This window comes from Pseudopodoces humilis, chromosome 26 (genome assembly GCF_049639895.1).
Source record: "Pseudopodoces humilis isolate 2021_Gansu_Grassland_sample_001 chromosome 26, ASM4963989v1, whole genome shotgun sequence".
NCBI classification, from domain to species: Eukaryota; Metazoa; Chordata; class Aves; order Passeriformes; family Paridae; genus Pseudopodoces; species Pseudopodoces humilis.
This window is the reverse complement of record NC_142225.1, coordinates 4,086,869-4,104,966: the sequence shown is the minus strand read 5'-3', so window position 1 is coordinate 4,104,966 and position 18,098 is coordinate 4,086,869. Positions and strand designations below refer to the sequence as shown.

The 18,098-nt window shown below is 52.0% G+C and overlaps 2 protein-coding genes across 5 annotated transcripts; one reads left to right on the top strand and one right to left on the bottom strand.

Moving 5' to 3' along the window:
• Positions 1–39: 39 nt before the first annotated feature.
• Positions 40–3,929, bottom strand: YOD1 (YOD1 deubiquitinase). Its single transcript, XM_005529335.3, has 2 exons — positions 3,722–3,929; positions 40–3,153 (listed from the first exon to the last, which is right to left on the bottom strand). Exons 1-2 carry the CDS (start codon positions 3,927–3,929, stop codon positions 2,447–2,449), a joined length of 915 nt encoding a protein of 304 aa, XP_005529392.2. The 3' UTR covers positions 40–2,446.
• PFKFB2 (6-phosphofructo-2-kinase/fructose-2,6-biphosphatase 2) lies at positions 3,715–17,379 on the top strand. Of its 4 annotated transcripts, none has more exons than XM_088067027.1 (16): positions 3,715–3,825; positions 5,434–5,559; positions 5,645–5,741; positions 6,088–6,154; positions 6,295–6,369; positions 6,487–6,543; positions 6,952–7,076; positions 7,501–7,708; positions 8,976–9,122; positions 9,712–9,816; positions 10,494–10,623; positions 11,570–11,632; positions 12,161–12,234; positions 13,546–13,764; positions 14,276–14,339; positions 15,126–17,379. In XM_088067027.1, exons 2-15 carry the CDS (start codon positions 5,448–5,450, stop codon positions 14,300–14,302), a joined length of 1,506 nt encoding a protein of 501 aa, XP_087923153.1. In that variant the 5' UTR covers positions 3,715–3,825; positions 5,434–5,447; the 3' UTR covers positions 14,303–14,339; positions 15,126–17,379. The 4 variants fall into 4 exon arrangements, with proteins under 4 accessions (XP_087923153.1, XP_087923151.1, XP_087923152.1 ...); XM_088067025.1 differs by lacking the exon at positions 3,715–3,825 and adding an exon at positions 4,689–4,840; XM_088067026.1 differs by lacking the exons at positions 3,715–3,825; positions 14,276–14,339 and adding an exon at positions 4,689–4,840.
• Positions 17,380–18,098: the final 719 nt, after the last annotated feature.

Genomic DNA, 18,098 nt, shown 5'->3' with positions numbered 1-18,098 from the left:
TTCTTTGCCAGCCTGTAACAATATCAACTTTTACAACCATGAATTACAGGTATTTATTTATTTTTTTTAACCAAAGAGATTTTATTTTCTAGGCAACAAAAGAAAACATCCAAGCAGTGATAGTGACACATCTCCCTCCAACAGAACTGATTCTCTCTCAGCAGATTCCCAATGCAAACATGATCTAGCAAAGCTCAACACTCTGGATTAAATAAAGCTCATTTTTCAAATACTGCAACTGAGAAATACCAGAAAAAAAAAAGGAAAAAAAAAATGTTTTACACACTTTGAGAAATCCATCCAGGACACAAAGCTAAAATCTAAGGGTTGCTCCCCAAAGTCAAGGCAGACAATAAATATGGATCTCCACTTGTGTTTCAAAGACACCTCGTGCACCTCTCTGAGGTAGGTATTGTGTCCATGTGACAGATGGCAAAGGGGGAGGATCAGCTCCTTGTCCCAGGCACATCCCTGCTTCCCTGGGAAAGCTGAGAGCACACCTGGGGCTTGCCAGTCTCTTGGTCTCCTTCCTAGCCAGTATTTCAGCTCAAGTAGTTATAACACAGTGTCATCTTCAAGTTCCTTTGAACTGTCAGCTACTTCTGGAGGTTTTTTAAGCATCAGCTTCTACAGGGCAGGGTCTAATGTTGGGTTTTGGGGGGTTTTTATCTTCATTTCCTAATGACAGGCTAAAAGCAGAGTGGGGTTTAACACTGGAAGCTAAGTGGCTTTCTGTAGGGAACTCCCAACAGTGCTAATGTGTGTTTTAATACTGAATTAAAAACAAACCTGGTCCATAGTGCTCTGGGTGATTCTGGGCTGTTTAATTATTCATGCCTTGATTCAGCAAAGCACTTATGTCATTATGTTCTTTCTTCAGTAAAACCCTCCTGTATTTCAAGATCCAACTGGGAGCCTCTGCTGAGAACCTGAAATAGGATTTTTGCAGGAAAGGTGATGTTGCTGCACCAGTTTGGTCAGGTGCTTGAGGGAACAGAGGCCTTTCAAACTGGGTTTCAGGTTCCACGTGGAAAGTGGGTTTATTTCTGCCTCAGTCCAAGGATGCACTTGTTCCCCAGTCTAAAAGTGCAAGGAAGGCCACTCAAAACAGTAACAAGAATGGCAGGCAAAGAATATTTAAATATTCAAAAAACAAGGATGTGTTGCAGGCATTTTTTTAAAAAAAACTAAACATAAATCCCCTTCAGTAATATGCACCTTTACAGCACCTTTTAAAAACCCTCAAAAGCACTTGCTGTTAAGCTTCACAACCCCACTGTGAGGTAAGATATTCCAATTAAACCAATTTCACCTTCCCCAATTCTCAACAGTCCAAGGAGTGGGGTACTTTTCCCAGCTTATTTTGTTCTGAATACTCAGCTGCACCCTTCATTATCACAATGAAAGTCTCGCTACTCCACAGTCAGTGGTGACAAAACAAACACATTAAGGCAGGAAGCAGATGGAATTTCAAGCCTCCCTTCTGGCTCTGGCCTTCAGAGGGCAAAACTTTTTACCAGAGAAGAGTGAGAACTCAACCTTAAAGTGCTCATTTACAGTATTTGGAAACTGGAACAGCTTAGTAACACCATGGCCGTGATTGGCTCTGCTCAAGTAAAATATTCAATGTATTTAACAGATGCAAATTAAGTCACTTCCCTAACTACTCACTTCCCTCTTGCAGGAATTTCCAATGCTATTATGAAGAAGAATCCCAAGTATTCCAGGAAACATGCTTATGCTCTGATGCAGTGTAAACACCAGGGGTTGAGAGTTATTTTTCAAGCAACTAAAAACTACCTACGGAGGATTAGTAAGTTTTATTCAACACTTATCCATCTACTCGTTAATTTAAAGGCTACCTTAAAGCTTAGAGGCCATTGCCTTCCCTAAAGTTCTCTGCACACAAACTACACAGTCTAATTCCTGAAGGTATAGGGCAGCTCAGAGATCCTCTTTCCACTACAAACTCTATTTTGATATTGTATTTGCTATTTCCATTACAAATCACACACCACACGAGCAGTGTCCCCTCTGAGAGCTGCTCGTATGTGCAGAGCCTAATTCTCAGTGTAAGCAATGCTGATATGTGTGTTTCCCAAAGCCTTGGATTACCTGAATTACCCTGAGAATGTACATTCAGCACCTCAGAGGTGGATTTTACACCGGTGTTGGACAAGCCTGGCTGCTCACATCACACGCACACACAGAGAAAGTGATGAAATCAAAGTGTGGCTGCCACTGTCCAGCGCCTGCCCAAGTGCCATCCCTCAGCATCCCTATTCCCAATCCCCTATTCCCAAACCTGTGCGTTGGCCACCATTAAGTTAATTCGCTTTTCAAGCTCTGTGAACGGAATTTTATGATTACAAACAGCTTATCTGGGGACTCCAGAATTTGATTCCGGAGCGGTGAGGTAGTCGATGGCACCCTCCTCAAGCTGAGCTCACACCTCCCCGAAGTTGGTGTGTCCAGTCTCCTTGGCGTGCTCCCTGGCCTCCAGCTGCCCCGTCAGTCCCTTCTGGCACACCATGCAGCGCAGGGCAAAGCGATTCACATCCGTGAACTGCCTCTTCCTCCGAGCCTCGTCCGCCAGCTCCAGCGCCTGCGCCAGCACCACGTCATCGCTGCTGGGGAAAATGGTCTGGGGGGGAATGTCCGAGCCGGGCACGCGGCGCTCCAGCGGGTCGTAGTGGATCCCGTCGTAGATCAGCAGCACGCGCTTGCTGTAGCCCGCGTCCTCCCCGAAGCGGTCGATGCGCACGGTCTGCGTGTCCACCACGCAGATCTCGCACTGGTAGAACTTGGACAGGATGGACACCTCGATGGCTCCTCCCCAGGTCTCCTCCCTGCGGATCCAGTCACAGTATTCCCTGTTGGTTTTGCCCAGCACGGCCTCGCAGTAGGACTCGGGGTCGCTGGCCACGATCTGGGCGATGAGGTTGCGCATCTCGGGGGCGCAGCCGGGGTCGTACACGCCGCCCTCCACCACATAGGACACGCTGGTGAACAGGCAGGAATTGTCTGCTGGCACCACCCTCCTGGCCAGCACGGGCACGGCTTCCCTGACAGGGTGGGACATCGCTTTCTTGGCGACCACGGGAGAGTCAGGCTCGGGTTTGGATGTGTCTTCTTCCACTATCAGAGTGTCACCTGCCAGACAGGAGGAGGGACATAAAGGGGGCACTTCAAGCTGCTGCTGCTCCTCAAGCACAACAACACGGCTGTGCTGTCATTGCTGAGGATCACAGAAGAGCCATGGAATCATGGAATGGTCTTAAACAGCACCCGGTCCCACCCCTGCCAAAGGCAGAGACACCTTCCCTGGTTGCTCCAAGCCCCGTCCAACCCGGGCTCGGACACCCCCGCCCGTTCCCCCAGCTCGGGATCCCGCTGGGAAACAGCCTGAGCCAACAGCCGCTGGCACCTCAACGGTCCCCGCGGGACTCACCTGGCGCGGCCGCTCCCTGTCCCCTCCGGACCCGCTCCCTGTCCCCTCCGGACCCCCGGGACGCGGCCAAAGCAGCACCGGCGCTCGCAGCGAGCAGGAAGCGCAGCCGAGCCGGGAGCTGCCGCCTCCCCCGGGAGCAGGAACCGGCCCGACCGCCGGCTGATGAGGGGCGTGTGTGCCACGGCCTCTTTAATTAACGTAATTGCAGCCGGCGGGGCGGCAGAGCCCGCAAAGCGCCGCCCCCCGCCCTGCTGCCCCCGGGGCCCTCACCCGAGTGGATGCCGAGCCGGCCGAGCCGCCGCTCGCCGTCGCTGAGGTCGAGGCTGCGCGGCGGGAAGCCGTGCAGGAGGCGCTGCGCGGGCGCGGGCACTCCGGTGAGCGCGGCCAGCGCGGCCTGCATGTCGCGGAGGCGGGAGTGCGGCGACAGCCCCGGCAGCGCGTGCGGGCCGCTGCGGGCCCTGCAGCGCCGCCGCAGCATCCTCCGGGCCGCCGCCGCCCCGGCCGCCGCCGCCTCCCCTTCCGGCTCGCGCCCGCCCCGCTCTCGCGAGAACACGCGGCGCCCCACCCCCCCAGCGGGCGGCCAATCAGAGCGTGGGTGGGGCGGGGCGGAGAGCGCTCGTCGCCCATTTATTTGCATAGCGCGCGGCTCATTTGCATAGAGCCGGGCACCGTGCCCTTGTCATTGGTACAACACGCCGGGAGGCTGATTTGCATAAAGGCGGTGACACCGCCCATTTAATTTGTATTAGTTTAATATGCAACCAGACACCGCCAGCCATCTCATTTGCATAACGCGAGGTGCTGCCCCTCCCTTCCCCGGTGATTACCTCCCATTTGATTTGCATAGCCCACTTGAATTTGCATAGGGGCGCGAGCTCCACTCCCCTTTTATCACCGTCCATCTGATTTGCATAGCGCGCGTGCTCCGGTTCCCTTCTCGCCCCGCCCATTGCCCTCCCGGTTCATTTGCATACAGCGCGCGGCTCCCCTCTCTTTCCCGGTCTCATTTGCATACAGCGCGCGGCTCCCCTCTCTCTCTCTCTCTCTCTCCAGGTCTCATTTGCATACAGCGCGCGGCTCCCCCCACCCCCCGGTCTCATTTGCATACAGCGCGCGGCTCCCCCCACCCCCCGGTCTCATTTGCATACAGCGCGCGGCTCCCCCCACCCCCCGGTCTCATTTGCATACAGCGCACGCCCCCGCGCGCGTGACGCGGGCCCGCTCTCCCGCCCCTTTTCCCGCGTGTGCGGTGCCCGCTTTCCGTCCCCGCTCCGCCGGGTGCGAGCTCCGCCGCTCATTTGCATGCGATTTGCATGCGGCGGGGCGCGGAGCGGCGGCGCGGAGCCATGTCGGGGGCTCCGCGGGGCAGGGCCGGCGAGAAGCAGTGCTGTGAGTAGCCCCGGGCCCGGGGGGTGCTGCGGGGGAGGATGCGCGTTCCTTAAAGAAATGAAATCAATTGCGGGAGGGGGATGAGCGCTTGCCCCGAGCCTCGCTCCGTCCCGCGGGGGACCCTGCTCTGTCCCCTCTGTCCCCTCCCTGACCCTGTCCCGCTCCCCCACAACCTCCCGGCTGCTGCATCCATCCCCATCCCCTGCTTTTCCCCCCAAATCCGCCTCTCCACGGGCGTTTTCGGAGCTCGCTCGGGCTGTTCGCTGAGAGAACGTGACCGTTTTGTTAAAAACATCTTTGGTTCGCCCTTGACGGCTCCTGCCCGGGCGGAAAATGCTTTTAACGCTAAAAGCCCCATTAGGCGGTGGTGCTGCCGCTTCGCCTCATTAGCGAACAGCCGGGAGACCACGGAGTGGTCACAGCAGCTCATGACAGCGGGGACACAACGCCAGCCCGTCCTGGGATGCACGGAGATGCTTTATCCACCGGGAGATGGGATGTGACGCCGGGCTGGGTCTCACTTTATGCTCTGCAGCTCCGATCATGCTGTTTTGGGGTGGTTTTGGGGTTGTTTTGTTGGGTTTTTTTTGCAGCATGGGCTTCCTACATGACCAACTCCCCGACGCTGATCGTGATGATCGGGCTGCCTGCGCGGGGCAAGACCTACATGTCCAAAAAGCTCACCCGCTACCTCAACTGGATCGGGGTGCCCACCAAAGGTGGGGGTGTGTGGGGAGATCCCTGCCCTGTGCCGGGCCACCTGCCAGTGCAATGCCCTCTCACTCTCCTCTCTTGTGTGTGAAGTGTTTAATTTAGGGGTGTATCGACGCGAGGCGGTGAAGTCCTACAAGTCCTATGACTTCTTCAGGCACGACAACAAAGAGGCCATGGAAATCCGCAAGTGAGTCCCTGTCAGGGGCTGGATCGGTCCGTGGAGGGCTGGGGGCACTGAAAGCTCGCCGGGCTGTGTGTCTGAGGAGCACAAAGTAACCCTGAGTGCCTGTGGAAGGAGGAAGGAACAGCACAGCCTGTGCAGGAATCCTGCCAGGGATGGGTGTGGGAGTCTGGGGCTGGCACAGAGCTCAGGGGCTGAGAGGGTCAGGTCGCAGATGGAGGTACCCCAAAGTCTCTGGGGCTCTTAGAACAGTGATACAGGGCTGGGAGGGAGATGTTTGCCTTCTGCTGGCTCAGCTTTGCTGTGGGAATGCTTTCCATCAGCTGTGACCATCCCTATTTCTGTCCTGCAGACGCTGTGCCCTGGTGGCTCTGGAAGATGTGAAGTCTTATCTCTTGGAGGAGTGTGGGCAAATCGCTGTAAGATCCTCTGCACTAAAAATAGTTTTACATCGGGGCAGTTCAAAGCTGCCTTGGAGCGTTCAGGGACCTGGTTTGGGGCTGGGGTTTAAAAGTCTTAAGATAAACTTGCTCAGTGCTCCTTCCTCATTTTCTTCCAGGTGTTTGATGCGACCAACACGACTCGAGAGAGACGGGACCTGATCTTAAATTTTGCTAAGGAAAATGCTTTCAAGGTAGTGCTTTAATTATGTGTTTAATTTGCAGTCGCTACACCGAGGGGTGTTGTGGCTCCCCAGCGCAGGATCTCTCAAGTTTAGGCTCTGAAATGTGTTTCCTTGCCTTCTCCCCAGGTGTTTTTCGTGGAGTCTGTCTGTGATGATCCAGAGGTCATCGCTGCCAATATCCTGGTGCGTGCTGCCCTTCCCAGGCTCGGCTGCCGTGGGAACTCGGGGAGCTCGTGGGGATCTCTGCAAGTGCCTCCCTCTCACGTTTCACCTGCAGAATAAGCAGCTGGGATTTGCAGGTTTATTAAAAGCCAGAGATGCTGTTATGTGAGACTCTGGAAATCAAATGGAGCCGGGCAATGAGTGACCTTGAAGCACTGTCCTGGCGAGGGAGGGAGGGCAGAGCTGGGAGCCAGCGGTGTCTGTCAGGGCCAAGCACTTCAGTGCCTTGAGAGTCTTTGTTTCCTGGCCAGAAGCCGGTTTTTCCTCAGGGCAGCGTTAAACAAAGTGTTAAACAAAGTGGGGAATAATGTTATTCATCGTTGCTTTTGTTCCTTCTTGAGTTTGCTTAACCCGATGTCTGTTGGGCAGGAGGTGAAAGTTTCCAGCCCCGACTACCCAGAGAGGCACCGGGAGAACGTGATGGACGATTTCCTGAAGAGGATCGAGTGCTACAAGGTCACCTACGAGCCTCTGGACCCGGATGCTGATGACAAGTAAGCAGATCCCTGAGGTGCTGTCTGTCCTTGGGCACAGGAGCTGCTTTGCACTGCCAGCACCTCTGCCCTGCCCAGCTGTGACAGGTGAATCACACGTCCCAGGTGACATCTGAAGGGGTTTTTCTCTCTGTGTGCTGCAGAATGGTTTGGGTTGGAAGGGATCTCAAAGCCCATCTCTAAGAGCCATGGGCAGGGACATCTTCCACTATCCCAGGCTGCTCCAAGCCCTGTCCAGCCTGGCCTTGGACACTTCCAGGGATCCTTGTGCCAGGGCCTCCCCCCTCTCCCAGGGAAGGATTTTTAAGCAGAGCAGTTCAGAGCCTGTCCTGCCTTCCCTAGAGGAGGAGTAGCTGGGTGACACCCTCAGCCGCTCGTTTTTAAAACCAGCCCTGTGGGTTTTCTTATTTTATGTCGATTGCAGAGATCTTTCCTTCATTAAAGTGATCAACGTGGGTCAGCGGTTCCTGGTCAACCGAGTCCAGGATTACATCCAGAGTAAAATCGTCTATTACCTGATGAACATCCACGTCCAGCCGCGCACCATCTACCTGTGCCGGCACGGGGAGAGCGAGTACAACCTCCTGGGCAAGATTGGTGGGGACTCTGGTCTGTCAGCCCGAGGGAAACAGGTACTGCCTGGGCCTGGGGGCTGGGGCTGTGCCCTGGGGGCTGGGGCTGTGTCCTGGGGGCTGGGGGTGATGCCCTGGGGGCTGGGGGTGATGCCCTGGGGGCTGGGGCTGTGCTCTGGGGGCTGGAGTGATGCGCTGGGGGCTGGGGGTGATGCCCTGGGGGCTGGGGGTGATGCCCTGGGGGCTGGAGTGATGCCCTGGGGGCTGGGGGTGATGTCCTGGGGGCTGGGGCTGTGTCCTGGGGGCTGGGGCTGTACCCTGGGGGCTGGGGTGATGCCCTGGGGGCTGGGGCTCTGCTCTGGAGTGGCTGCCTGGAACAGAGGCTGGACAAGATGAAAAGAATAAGGGTTGGTATGTATTAAAAGCCTTCTGTAGATACCCCTTGGGCAGTCAGAAGCCTCCCAGAGGCTCCACCCACGATGGACAATGGTCACGAGTTTTTCAGACTGAAACAAGTTTGGTTCATTTGCATATCAGGGCTTAATTCTCCAATTCCAGCTTTAGGTAATGAAGTTATGTTCCCCCAGCTCACTACCCCCGGCTCACTTTTGTTTTCACTTTTTGGGGCCTGAAGCCGCAGGGTTTCTTTGGGTTCCAGGCCCAGAGGGATTGTTTTGTCTGACCCAAATGTGGAGACAGTAGTTAACACTTTATTTGGAGTTCAGAGTTAGGCACTAATGGAGTACAGGATTTGAAAACTGTAAAGGTTAAAATCTGAATTCTCCAGAGCCGGATCCTCACCACTGCAGCCCCCAGCAGTGCTCTGAGCAGCTGCAGCTTCCCCTGCCCCCTTGATGCCTCAGGGTTTCAGCTTTTATATTTTTCATCTGTTTGCAATCCTGCAGTTCTTTCATGTAGAACTCTGAAGTCCACACACAGTGTCAGCTGCTGCTTTCCCATTTTGATCAGACAAAATTCCTCTCCAGGCCTGGGGATCAAGGACACCTCCCTGCCTCAGGCCCTGAGAGATGGAAACAAAAGTGAGGTGGGGGGAGCAAACCTGGGGTAAATGACTTCATTACCTGAAGCTGGAATTGGAAGATGAACCCTCAATATACAAATAAACCAAACTTTAAAAAGTGTGGAAACCTGTGAGCTGTGGTCCATTTCTGTGTGCAGCCCCTGGGAGAGGCTTTGTCTGCCCAAAATGTACCTGGAGGCCTTTTAATAAATAGAACTGCCATTTATTCCCTTCATTTTGTCTGGCCTCTGTTTTTAGGGAGCCCAACAAGGCATCACCCTCCTAACCTGGAGCTTTTCCCCCCAGTTTTCCCAGGCGCTGAAGAAGTTCATTGAGGAGCAGGAGATCGTGGACCTGAAGGTGTGGACGAGCCAGCTGAAGAGGACAATCCAGACAGCCGAGTCCCTGGGGGTGCTCTACGAGCAGTGGAAGATCCTCAACGAGATCGATGCTGTGAGTGAGAGGCTGCTTAAAAACCTCAGCTTTTCTAGGTGGGAAATAATGTTTAAAGCCAAATTAATCCCCGTAAAGCCAGGTGTTTTCTGTTGATCTATAGCCATGTTTTTGTATCACGGATCTCAGCCATCCAGGATGAGCTTTGGGGTGGATTGGTGCAGGGCTGAGGGTGTTCAGAGCTGCCAGGTGTTGCTGGGGACATTCCAGCTGGTGTGGAGGAGGAAAATAACACTGAGCATCCCAGACATCTGTCACACCCTCCTGGCTGGGCAAAGGTCGCTGCTCCCACTCTGATTCTCTCAGGAAATTGCAGGGTGGTTGCTGGGGAAGCAAGGGCTCATTTTTCATCCCTTGCAAACCCCAGGGATGTCACCCTGTGTGGTTTTGGGATAAAACCAAAGCCCAGCCTCTTCAAACCACCCTGGAACCCACACTGGGGGGCAGGGCTGGGTCAGATGCAGCACCTAAAATTTCCATGCCATAAAGGGATCCCTGATCTCAGCCTCTGCTTTTCCTTCCCTCCCCGCTGTGCCGTTGGCTCGCTGATGAAATGAGGTTTGTGGTGACCAGTTTTTCCTTCCCTCAGGGGGTCTGTGAAGAAATGACCTATGCAGAAATCGAAGCCAAGTATCCAGAGGAGTTTGCCATGAGGGATCAGGAGAAGTATCTTTATCGTTATCCTGGAGGGGAGGTGAGGACCCTAAAAAAACAACAATGCACAGTGCAGTCAACAAATGTGTGGGATTAGAGTTAAAACTGACTTTAAGTTATTCTTTAATTTTAAGTTATTTAATGAGTTAGTTATTTTTAATTCAAAATATTCTTTAATTTTAAGTTATTCTGCCAATATTTGCGTGCGAATGGAGAACATTAGGATCCCCGATTCTCTTTTGGGGGAAATGTTTCTTGATTTCCCTCACTGGGGTGTGCAGATCCAATTTAAATCCATAAATTTGGATGCTGCCCTCAGACACCGAGGGGTTCTGCATCCCAGGCCTGAATTGTCACTGAGAAACCATCTGGGAAACAAAATTATCGTGGGTGTGGCCTGGAGTCATTTCTGAGTTTACTTCACAGCCTGCTTCAATGAATCACTCACTATTTTATTTGGGTTTTTTTCCTGACTGCACTCAATGAGTTACCAGTAATCTGAGCCCTCCCACGGTCTGAAGGTTCTGACACCGAATTTCACTTTCTGCTTTGGCTTTTTTTGGGTTTTATTTCTCCCACTGTTTTTACATCACCCATAACCTCCTCATCTTGCTGCTTTAAGTGATATTTCCCTGAATGTGACGCTGTTAATTGCCACCTCTGCTTTACCCCCTGTGTTTACACAACCCCTTGACCAATTCCTGTTTGGTTTTTCAGTCCTACCAGGACTTGGTGCAGCGCCTGGAGCCGGTAATTATGGAGCTGGAAAGGCAAGGCAACGTCCTGGTTATCTCCCACCAGGCAGTTATGAGGTGCCTCCTGGCTTATTTTCTTGACAAGAGTGCAGGTACAAAAATAAAGGGATGATGCTTGGGCTGGTCCCCTGCTTCCCCTTTTTGGGAGGGTGGTTTGGAATGTCTGGGTGGGTTTTTTATTTTTTTCTTTAACGAGGGAAGAGCTGTTTAAAAAAGGAGGAAAGGAAACGTTTCAGTGGTGCTTTAACCCTTGCACTGCAGCAGGGCAAGGAGCTCCCCTGGGGATGTGCTGCTGGTTTTTCCGCCCAGATGTTGTTTCTGGAGCTGTTTCCAGCTTGCAGAATGTGTAGGGGACCGGTTTTTAATGTAAAGAAAAAGTTTTCTGCTGAATTAAAGAGCCTCAGCAGCCTGGAAGGGTTGACAGGACTGCTCCATCCCAGGGAAAGTTGAAAATTGTGCTGATTCCTTGCACAGCACACACACCTGGAAGGTTCCAGTGTGCTGCAAGCTCCAGTGAGCGGCACTAGAGCTTCGTAAAACTTTTAATGAAGTTAATAAACTTCTAAAGAACTTTATAAGTTTTTAAATACAGCTCTGAATAAATCTCCTGTGGGCCCATGGCAGCTGTTGCTGAGGTGCTTTCCCAGCCGTGTGCCACGGGTCTCCTCTGGCTGGCCCTGTGCACTGGAAATTATGGAATTATGGAATTGTTTGGGTTGGAAAAGCCCTTTTAGAGGGTTGAGTCCAACCCTTAACCCAGCAGTGCCAGGTATTGGAGAGCCCTGAGCCAGATCAGGCTCCGCTCTCATTTCCAGCTCCTGTATTTGGGTTTTCTGGGTCTCACTGCTGAGTCAAGGTCTGGGTGCTTTTATTCCCAGGACAATTCCCATTCAATCCCAGAATGGTTTGGGTTGAAGGGACCCTTCAAAGGGTTTGGTCCAAGCCCCCTGTGATGGGCAGGGACATCCCTGCAGGGGAGGGGACAGGAGGGGGGCTGTGACATCCCAGGTGACCCCACAACACCTTTCTCTGCCCTAGATGAGCTGCCCTACCTGCGCTGCCCCCTCCACACCATTCTCAAGCTCACACCTGTTGCCTATGGTAAATAACTGCTTTATTTTAATTTTTAATTTGGATTCCTGTTCTGGTTTGTGTGGGGGGATGTTATGGGCAGGTTTGTGTCCAGGTGTGGCAGCACCTGGCCATGCTCTGGGAGGTTTTGGTAATGCACAATTAGGTTATTTCCTGCTCAACATACAAAATGTTCCCACAGAAAAGGTTTCTGGAGGGTTGGGGGTGTTGGGTGAGCAGATGAGGAGGTGCAGGGTCTTCCTTCTTGGCCTCTCTTTTAAACAATTGGATTTTCCCTGTGGGTGGGGAAGGCTGTGCCTGCAAACTTGGGGTTCAGTCAGTTAAAATTTGCTTTTCTGTGCAGCCCAAGTAACGCAGGGCTGTGCTCTCACATGTAAAACCACCAAATGAATGGTAAAATTCTGTTTGTGGGGTGAACTGTGGATTTATGAACTGCATTATTTTTTATAAATAAGAAATTTATTCCTGTTTGCTTTCCCTGCTGGTTTTTTTTTTTAATAAATTACTGATACAAACTTCTCTTTCTCTTGGGTTAAGGCTGCAAAGTGGAGACAATTACCCTGAATGTGGAAGCAGTCAACACCCACAGGGACAAACCCTCCCTGAACTCAGTAAGTTTTGCTGCACCCCTCTGGCTCCACCTTTCCCAAAATAAATCACAAAACCCTCTTGAACACTTGCTAGACCTTCCTGGTGCCTTTCAGTGAGCAGAAGGATTCTCTTCAGGAATAACCACCAAAAGCAGAATTAATTGGATTGTGCATTAGTGCTGCCCAGGCCAGGGGGGATATTTTTCAGAGCTGTTGTGGGGAGCAGAATGGGAAAATTTAGGGCAAAGATTTTAAACTCCAGGTCTCATTCTCAGTTTTCAGTTCTCAGTCTGTTGCTGATGGTTATTGGTAATTTCAAAAGGACTTGGCAAAGGGGTTAAAGTGGATTTTTCTCGTTGTCTTGATGGGTTTTCTCGTTCTGAAATCCTCTCTGCCATTATTTAAATGACTGTTGACCATCCACCTTGTAACCACATCCTAAACCTGGGGGAGTTGCTGATCTCTGAGGTCCTTGGTTTTGCAAACCCTGTTTTCCAAACAGGGACTGTCAGGGAAAAGCCTCAGTGATTGTGGCTAATTAATTCCCCCAATTAGGGAGCACAAACCAGCTCTGCTCTGGGAGCTCACAGGAAGTCTGAATGCATCTGATTTTGGGTGGTTTTGGTAGATTTAGGCTTTTTGTTGGATTTTATGAAGGGCTCTTGGGTCTGGTTATTCTGTTGTGACGAGGGACTGGGGAAAGCAGGACCTGCAGCTGTGGCTGGAGGGTTTGTGGAGCTGCCAGATGCCAAACTGAGGATGTTGGGCATGATTTGTGTGGATCCTCGTGGTTTCCAGCATGTCCCTGCTCACAGCAAAGGATTTGGTGATTTTTAATTGGATTAGATGATGTTTAAAGGTCCTTCCAACCCAAACCACTCTGGGATTTATCACTTTTCCAACTTCTCTGCTGTCCCTGCATGGAAATCATTGCTGCCCACCTGGAGGCTGTTTCTGTTCTTTGCTTTGCTTGGGTAACACAGCTGCTTTGGGGCAGAAGAAGGAGGGAGATTTTTCTGCTTGCTTATTTCTTTTTCTCCTTAAATTGATTGTGCAGAGAGAAAAAAAAATAAATAAAAATTAAAATAAAAACCAACCAAACCAAAACAGAGCCACCCAAGAAAAACAAAAGTCCCAAAGGGAAGTAAAACTGCTGAAAAATCACTTTCCAGTTGTCTCCACGATGGATTTAGTTGTTTCCCACGCCGGGGAAGGCGCAGCCCGATGCGGGGTCACCGGGAGATTCAGGGTGGGGTGCTGGAGGTGTGTGACGTGCCTTTAAACTCTGGTTCCCCCTTTTCATTCCTGGTGATTCCCTCTGTGTGGGATCAGCACGACCTCCCCAGCAGGCAGAGCCCTGTGAGGATGAGGAGGAACAGCTTTACCCCGCGGGCCAGCGCCGACACCGTAAAGCGCCCGCGGCACCACAGCCTGGGCAGCAAACCCCTCCATCTGCTGGGGCCTCTGCCATCCCTGGAAGCTCGAGGGCCTTTCCCATCCCTGGAAGCTCGAGAAGGGGCTGAGCAGCCACAGCTGGAAGTCACTGTCCAGGTGGTACCTTCCCTCTACTCCCCCTCCCCACCATCACCCGTGGTCCTCTCTGAGATCCAGACCCTTCCCAGCATCTCCAGCAGGGTCTGTGTTTCTGCATGGAAATCACCCAGCCTGGCCTGGATTAAGGAAAAACAAACAGCTGGAAAAAACCCTCAAAACCAACCCCAAAACATAAGAATCCCCCCCCAATTCCAACTGGAATTCTGGTGCCAGTCTTTCAGCGTCAGGCAGGTTTCCATCAGGGGGGTTAATGCTGGGTAGGATTTTGCTTCTGGGCTAAAAACTGATTGGAAAAGTAAGAAATGCCCTCTTTGTCCCAGTTTTTTACTGCAGCCAAGTGATGTCCCTGCCTTCTGTCACCTCCTGCTGCGACACAAACCTGGCCTGGGCTGACAGAAAATTTTGGGGCCGCTTCACTCCTCCCCTCATTTGCTTTGCTGCTTTTCCTATTTCAGTCTCCTTTAAGATGCACTGAGAGCCCTGCTGTGCTTCTCTGTTTCCTTTGCAGCCTCCAGAGGGAAATGCTTGCCTCTGAGTGCCACTGCAAGCAGCTTGGGTGTGCTCTCTGTGGGGTTAGTAAGTCGGATTTCTCTTGATTCGTGTTGCATGGAAAGCACTCTGGGCTCCACAAACCCACGGAGCAGCAGGAATCTTGTGCTGGATAAAACCTGAGATTATGGGGGACCTCGGTGGGGGATCCAACTGGCTTTACTGGTGCTTGTGCTCGTGCTGGCTGCTGCAAATTGTGTTTGAAACCCAGTTTGCTCCATCCCTGGATCAGGACATGGGATGGAGCTGAGCAGGGCTCTCCCCTGGGCCCGAGGTGTGGTGACGTTGCTGCTCTCGGGGATTTTGCAGGAGTCACCGGATCATGGATATATCTTTGACTTTCACTGTCTGAGTGTGTTCCTGGTGTCTGCTGGGCCCTGAGCGAGGCAGAGGGAGGAGTTTTATCAAAGCTCTAAGTATTTGTTGTGGTTAATGCACAGGATGGTCGTTGTGGTGGTTCCTGGGTGGTTCTGGAAGTGCAGCTGCCCGTGGAGAAGGGTAAATAAAAGTGAGCAGCCCTGAGTGACCAACCTGCCTCTCTTCACCACTGTCAGCTGGTGTGGGCTCAGGCTGCGATGGGAACACCCTTCAGGAGGGCTGGCAGGAGGCTGGAAGGTGATGTGAAGAGTGAAACAGGTTTTTGTGTGCTCGGATGGAAGGGATGAAGTAAATCCTCAAGTGGTTCCTGCCATGGGCAGCAATTCCATGGAGCTGCATTCACCTCCCCATGTGCTGAGCTGAGCTGTCTCCTGCTTTACCTTCTCCTGCCTTCCTTGCTGTGAGCTCTCCTGTTTCTCTTTTCCCTGCAGAAAATGGCCACTCTGGCAGTGTAGGGGTTCCTGCTTTCCTTGGATCCAGCTGGGAATTCCAGGGCCAGGAGGAGCCGGGCAGCTGGGACTGGAGCATCCCCGGAGCGCCGCGAGCCACCCTGGCCAGTACTCACCTTGAACTGGGACTTCAGAGCCTGTCCATGTCCTTTCTTTCCAAATGCTGGAATGTCTGTCCACAGGGCTGGAGAAGATTTATTGTGGAGATTTTTCCAAGCTGCTTTTAACGCTCGTAAGCCATCGCATCCCCGGGTGTTGAAATAGTGTCCCACGTCTTTCCTCCTGGCCAGGTGCCAAAATTAACCACAGTGGGAGGACAGAATAATCATGTTTTCACTCACTGAGGCAGCTTTTCTTTGGAAGAGGCATTTCCAGGCCAAATCCCCAAGCTTTTATTTCTCTGTTACCATCTCCAAGTTATTTCCAAGTTCAAACTCAATTTTTTCTGTTGTTCAGCCGCCCAGGGAGCTCCAGGTTTGGTTTGACTTTGCCTCTGTGAGTGCTGGTGTGAATCCCCCCAATCTGAGCCGGTTCCTTTGCCCTGGGAAGGTTTTTGCTTGGATGTGACACCAGGCCAGCACATCCATCCCATGGGCAGCCTCCTGTGAGGGACAGATGGGAACAAACCCTGCTGCCCCTCTCTGGAGGCAGCACAGCTCCCAGTGCTTTAAATCCCATCTCAATCCCTGTTTTAGCTTCTCATCCCAGCCTAAACTTCATCCCCTCACTCATTTTTCCTGCATTTTATCCATTTACCCCAGAAAATGGGATTATGGCTGGGACCAGCAGGGCTCCTGGGCAGGGTTTGCAGGAAGCACAAGGTTTTTGCCAGTTTTTCTTTATAATACACCAAATTTTAGGCCCACAAGAAGCTTTTAACTTGCCTATGAATAAGCTGTGAATGTTCCCAATGCTGCCTTTCATAGTTTTAAGCTGTTGTAGAGTTTAGAGCACAGGTGGTGCAGCTCTGTGTGGCTGTGTCTTAACTTAAATCCTGTCCTTAAATACCCACCAAACCCCAAATTTTCAGTTCTCTCCCACAAGTCTTGACTTGTGTTTTGCCAAACTCCATTTCACCCCACTCCAGCTGTTCTTGCAATAAGGGCAGGACCCTCGTGGTGGGTGAAGAAAGGAACATTTGGGTACAGAGCAGGAGGCTGTTCTGGACTTGCTGTTCCCAGGTGACTCCAGGATTTATCTGAGCAATTAAAAATAAGTTGCTTTTTTTGAATGTGTAAATAATTTCACAGCAGGGAAACCATGACCTGGCTGTGGAGGAGCTCAGCAGCCCCAGAGCTTGAGGCTTACCTGGGCATTTTGAGCTCAAACTTGGTTGTTTTAAACACTCCCAGAGTTGTAATTCGATAAAACTGAGATAGAGAGGACCAAGGCACTAATGTGGACCCCTCAGGATTTCCGAGGAGCAGAAAAATGTGTTGATCTAAAGCAATTGTGCCACAGAAGAGTGAAATTTGGTGGTGAGAAACTGAGTTTTTATTAGTTTTTCTTCTCAGGGTTTTTACCCCAGGTCTGATCTTGGGTTTTAAATGTTCTTGTGCTTAGAAATAAACAAGAAAAAAAAAAAAAATAAATGTTGAAGGAAGAGGTTTAGAGCCTGTCCATGGCAGTCCTCACTGTCACACTCCAAAATGCTCTGAACGCACAAACCTGTCCTTGTCAGGCCAGCTCCTCCAACCAAACCCCTCCTGCTCTGTGGAAAAAGGAGTGGAAAATGTACTGTAGGTTGTTTACGCACAAAAATGCTGGGATAACTTGCTGAAGAGTTTATGTTCATATCACTGAGCAGTAAATGATTGTAAGGAGACAAAAATAATCTATATTTTTACCTGCTGGGATTTGTGAATGTCACTGTTGACGTGTTGGTGGTTGTGATTTTTTTTTTTAATCATTGCTGAAAATCGGATGTTTTGCAGTTTGGATCAGTGGCTGGGGGTCCCTTTTGGGGCTGTGAGATGGAATTTTATCCTTCTCTGCAGCATTTGTGCCTCAGTGCTTTAATTAAAGCTTTTTCCTCCTGCATTTAGCCTTGGAGAGGTTGAAAGCAAACATGTCTGGAGCAGAGCAGCAGCAGATTTGGGAGCAGATCATCACCCTGAGGGTCCTGCTGAGCCCTCGGGGGTGCAGGGCTGGGGTGATGCCAGGGGTTTCCTTGAAACCACCTGACTTCCTTGGCACTGGGCGTACAAACATCCCAGAATAAACAAATGTTGTGCAACAGGGTTTTTGAGCTGTTTCTGGTGGAACAGAAACAGCAGCTCGGGCTGTCAGTGGGGTCAGCATCGTGGGCTGGGCAGGGGGAGGTGGGTTTGGAGGTGTGGAGGTGGGTTTGGAGGTGTGAGGGGGTGGGTTTGGAGGTGTGGAGGTGGGTTTGGAGGTGGGAGGGGGTGGGTTTGGAGGTGTGGAGGTGGGTTTGGAGGTGTGGAGGTGGGTTTGGAGGTGTGGAGGTGGGTTTGGAGGTGTGAGGGGGTGGGTTTGGAGGTGTGAGGGGGTGGGTTTGGAGGTGTGGAGGTGGGTTTGGAGGTGTGAGGGGGTGGGTTTGGAGGTGTGAGGGGGTGGGTTTGGAGGTGTGGAGGTGGGTTTGGAGGTGTGAGGGGGTGGGTTTGGAGGTGTGAGGGGGTGGGTTTGGAGGTGTGGAGGTGGGTTTGGAGGTGTGAGGGGGTGGGTTGGGAGGTGTGGAGGTGGGTTTGGAGGTGTGGAGGTGGGTTTGGAGGTGTGAGGGGGTGGGTTTGGAGGTGTGGAGGTGGGTTTGGAGGTGTGAGGGGGTGGGTTTGGAGGTGTGAGGGGGTGGGTTTGGAGGTGTGAGGGGGTGGGTTTGGAGGTGTGAGGGGGTGGGTTTGGAGGTGTGGAGGTGGGTTTGGAGGTGTGAGGGGGTGGGTTTGGAGGTGTGGAGGTGGGTTTGGAGGTGGATTTGGAGGTGTGGAGGTGGGTTTGGGG

What these genes read in the sequence shown, in the direction of transcription:
- YOD1 (XM_005529335.3), bottom strand. Translation starts at nt 3,929, where the DNA reads ATGCTGCGGCGGCGCTGCAGGGCCCGCAGCGGCCCGCACGCGCTGCCG. An exon ending in CCGGCTCGGCATCCACTCGG is followed by an intron (nt 3,154 to 3,721) that starts GTGAGGGCCCCG and finishes CCTGTCTGGCAG; the next exon opens with GTGACACTCTGATAGTGGAA.
- PFKFB2 (XM_088067025.1), top strand. Translation starts at nt 4,765, where the DNA reads ATGCGGCGGGGCGCGGAGCGGCGGCGCGGAGCCATGTCGGGGGCTCCG. An exon ending in GACCCGGATGCTGATGACAA is followed by an intron (nt 7,077 to 7,500) that starts GTAAGCAGATCC and finishes TGTCGATTGCAG; the next exon opens with AGATCTTTCCTTCATTAAAG. An exon ending in TGTCAGCCCGAGGGAAACAG is followed by an intron (nt 7,709 to 8,975) that starts GTACTGCCTGGG and finishes TTTTCCCCCCAG; the next exon opens with TTTTCCCAGGCGCTGAAGAA.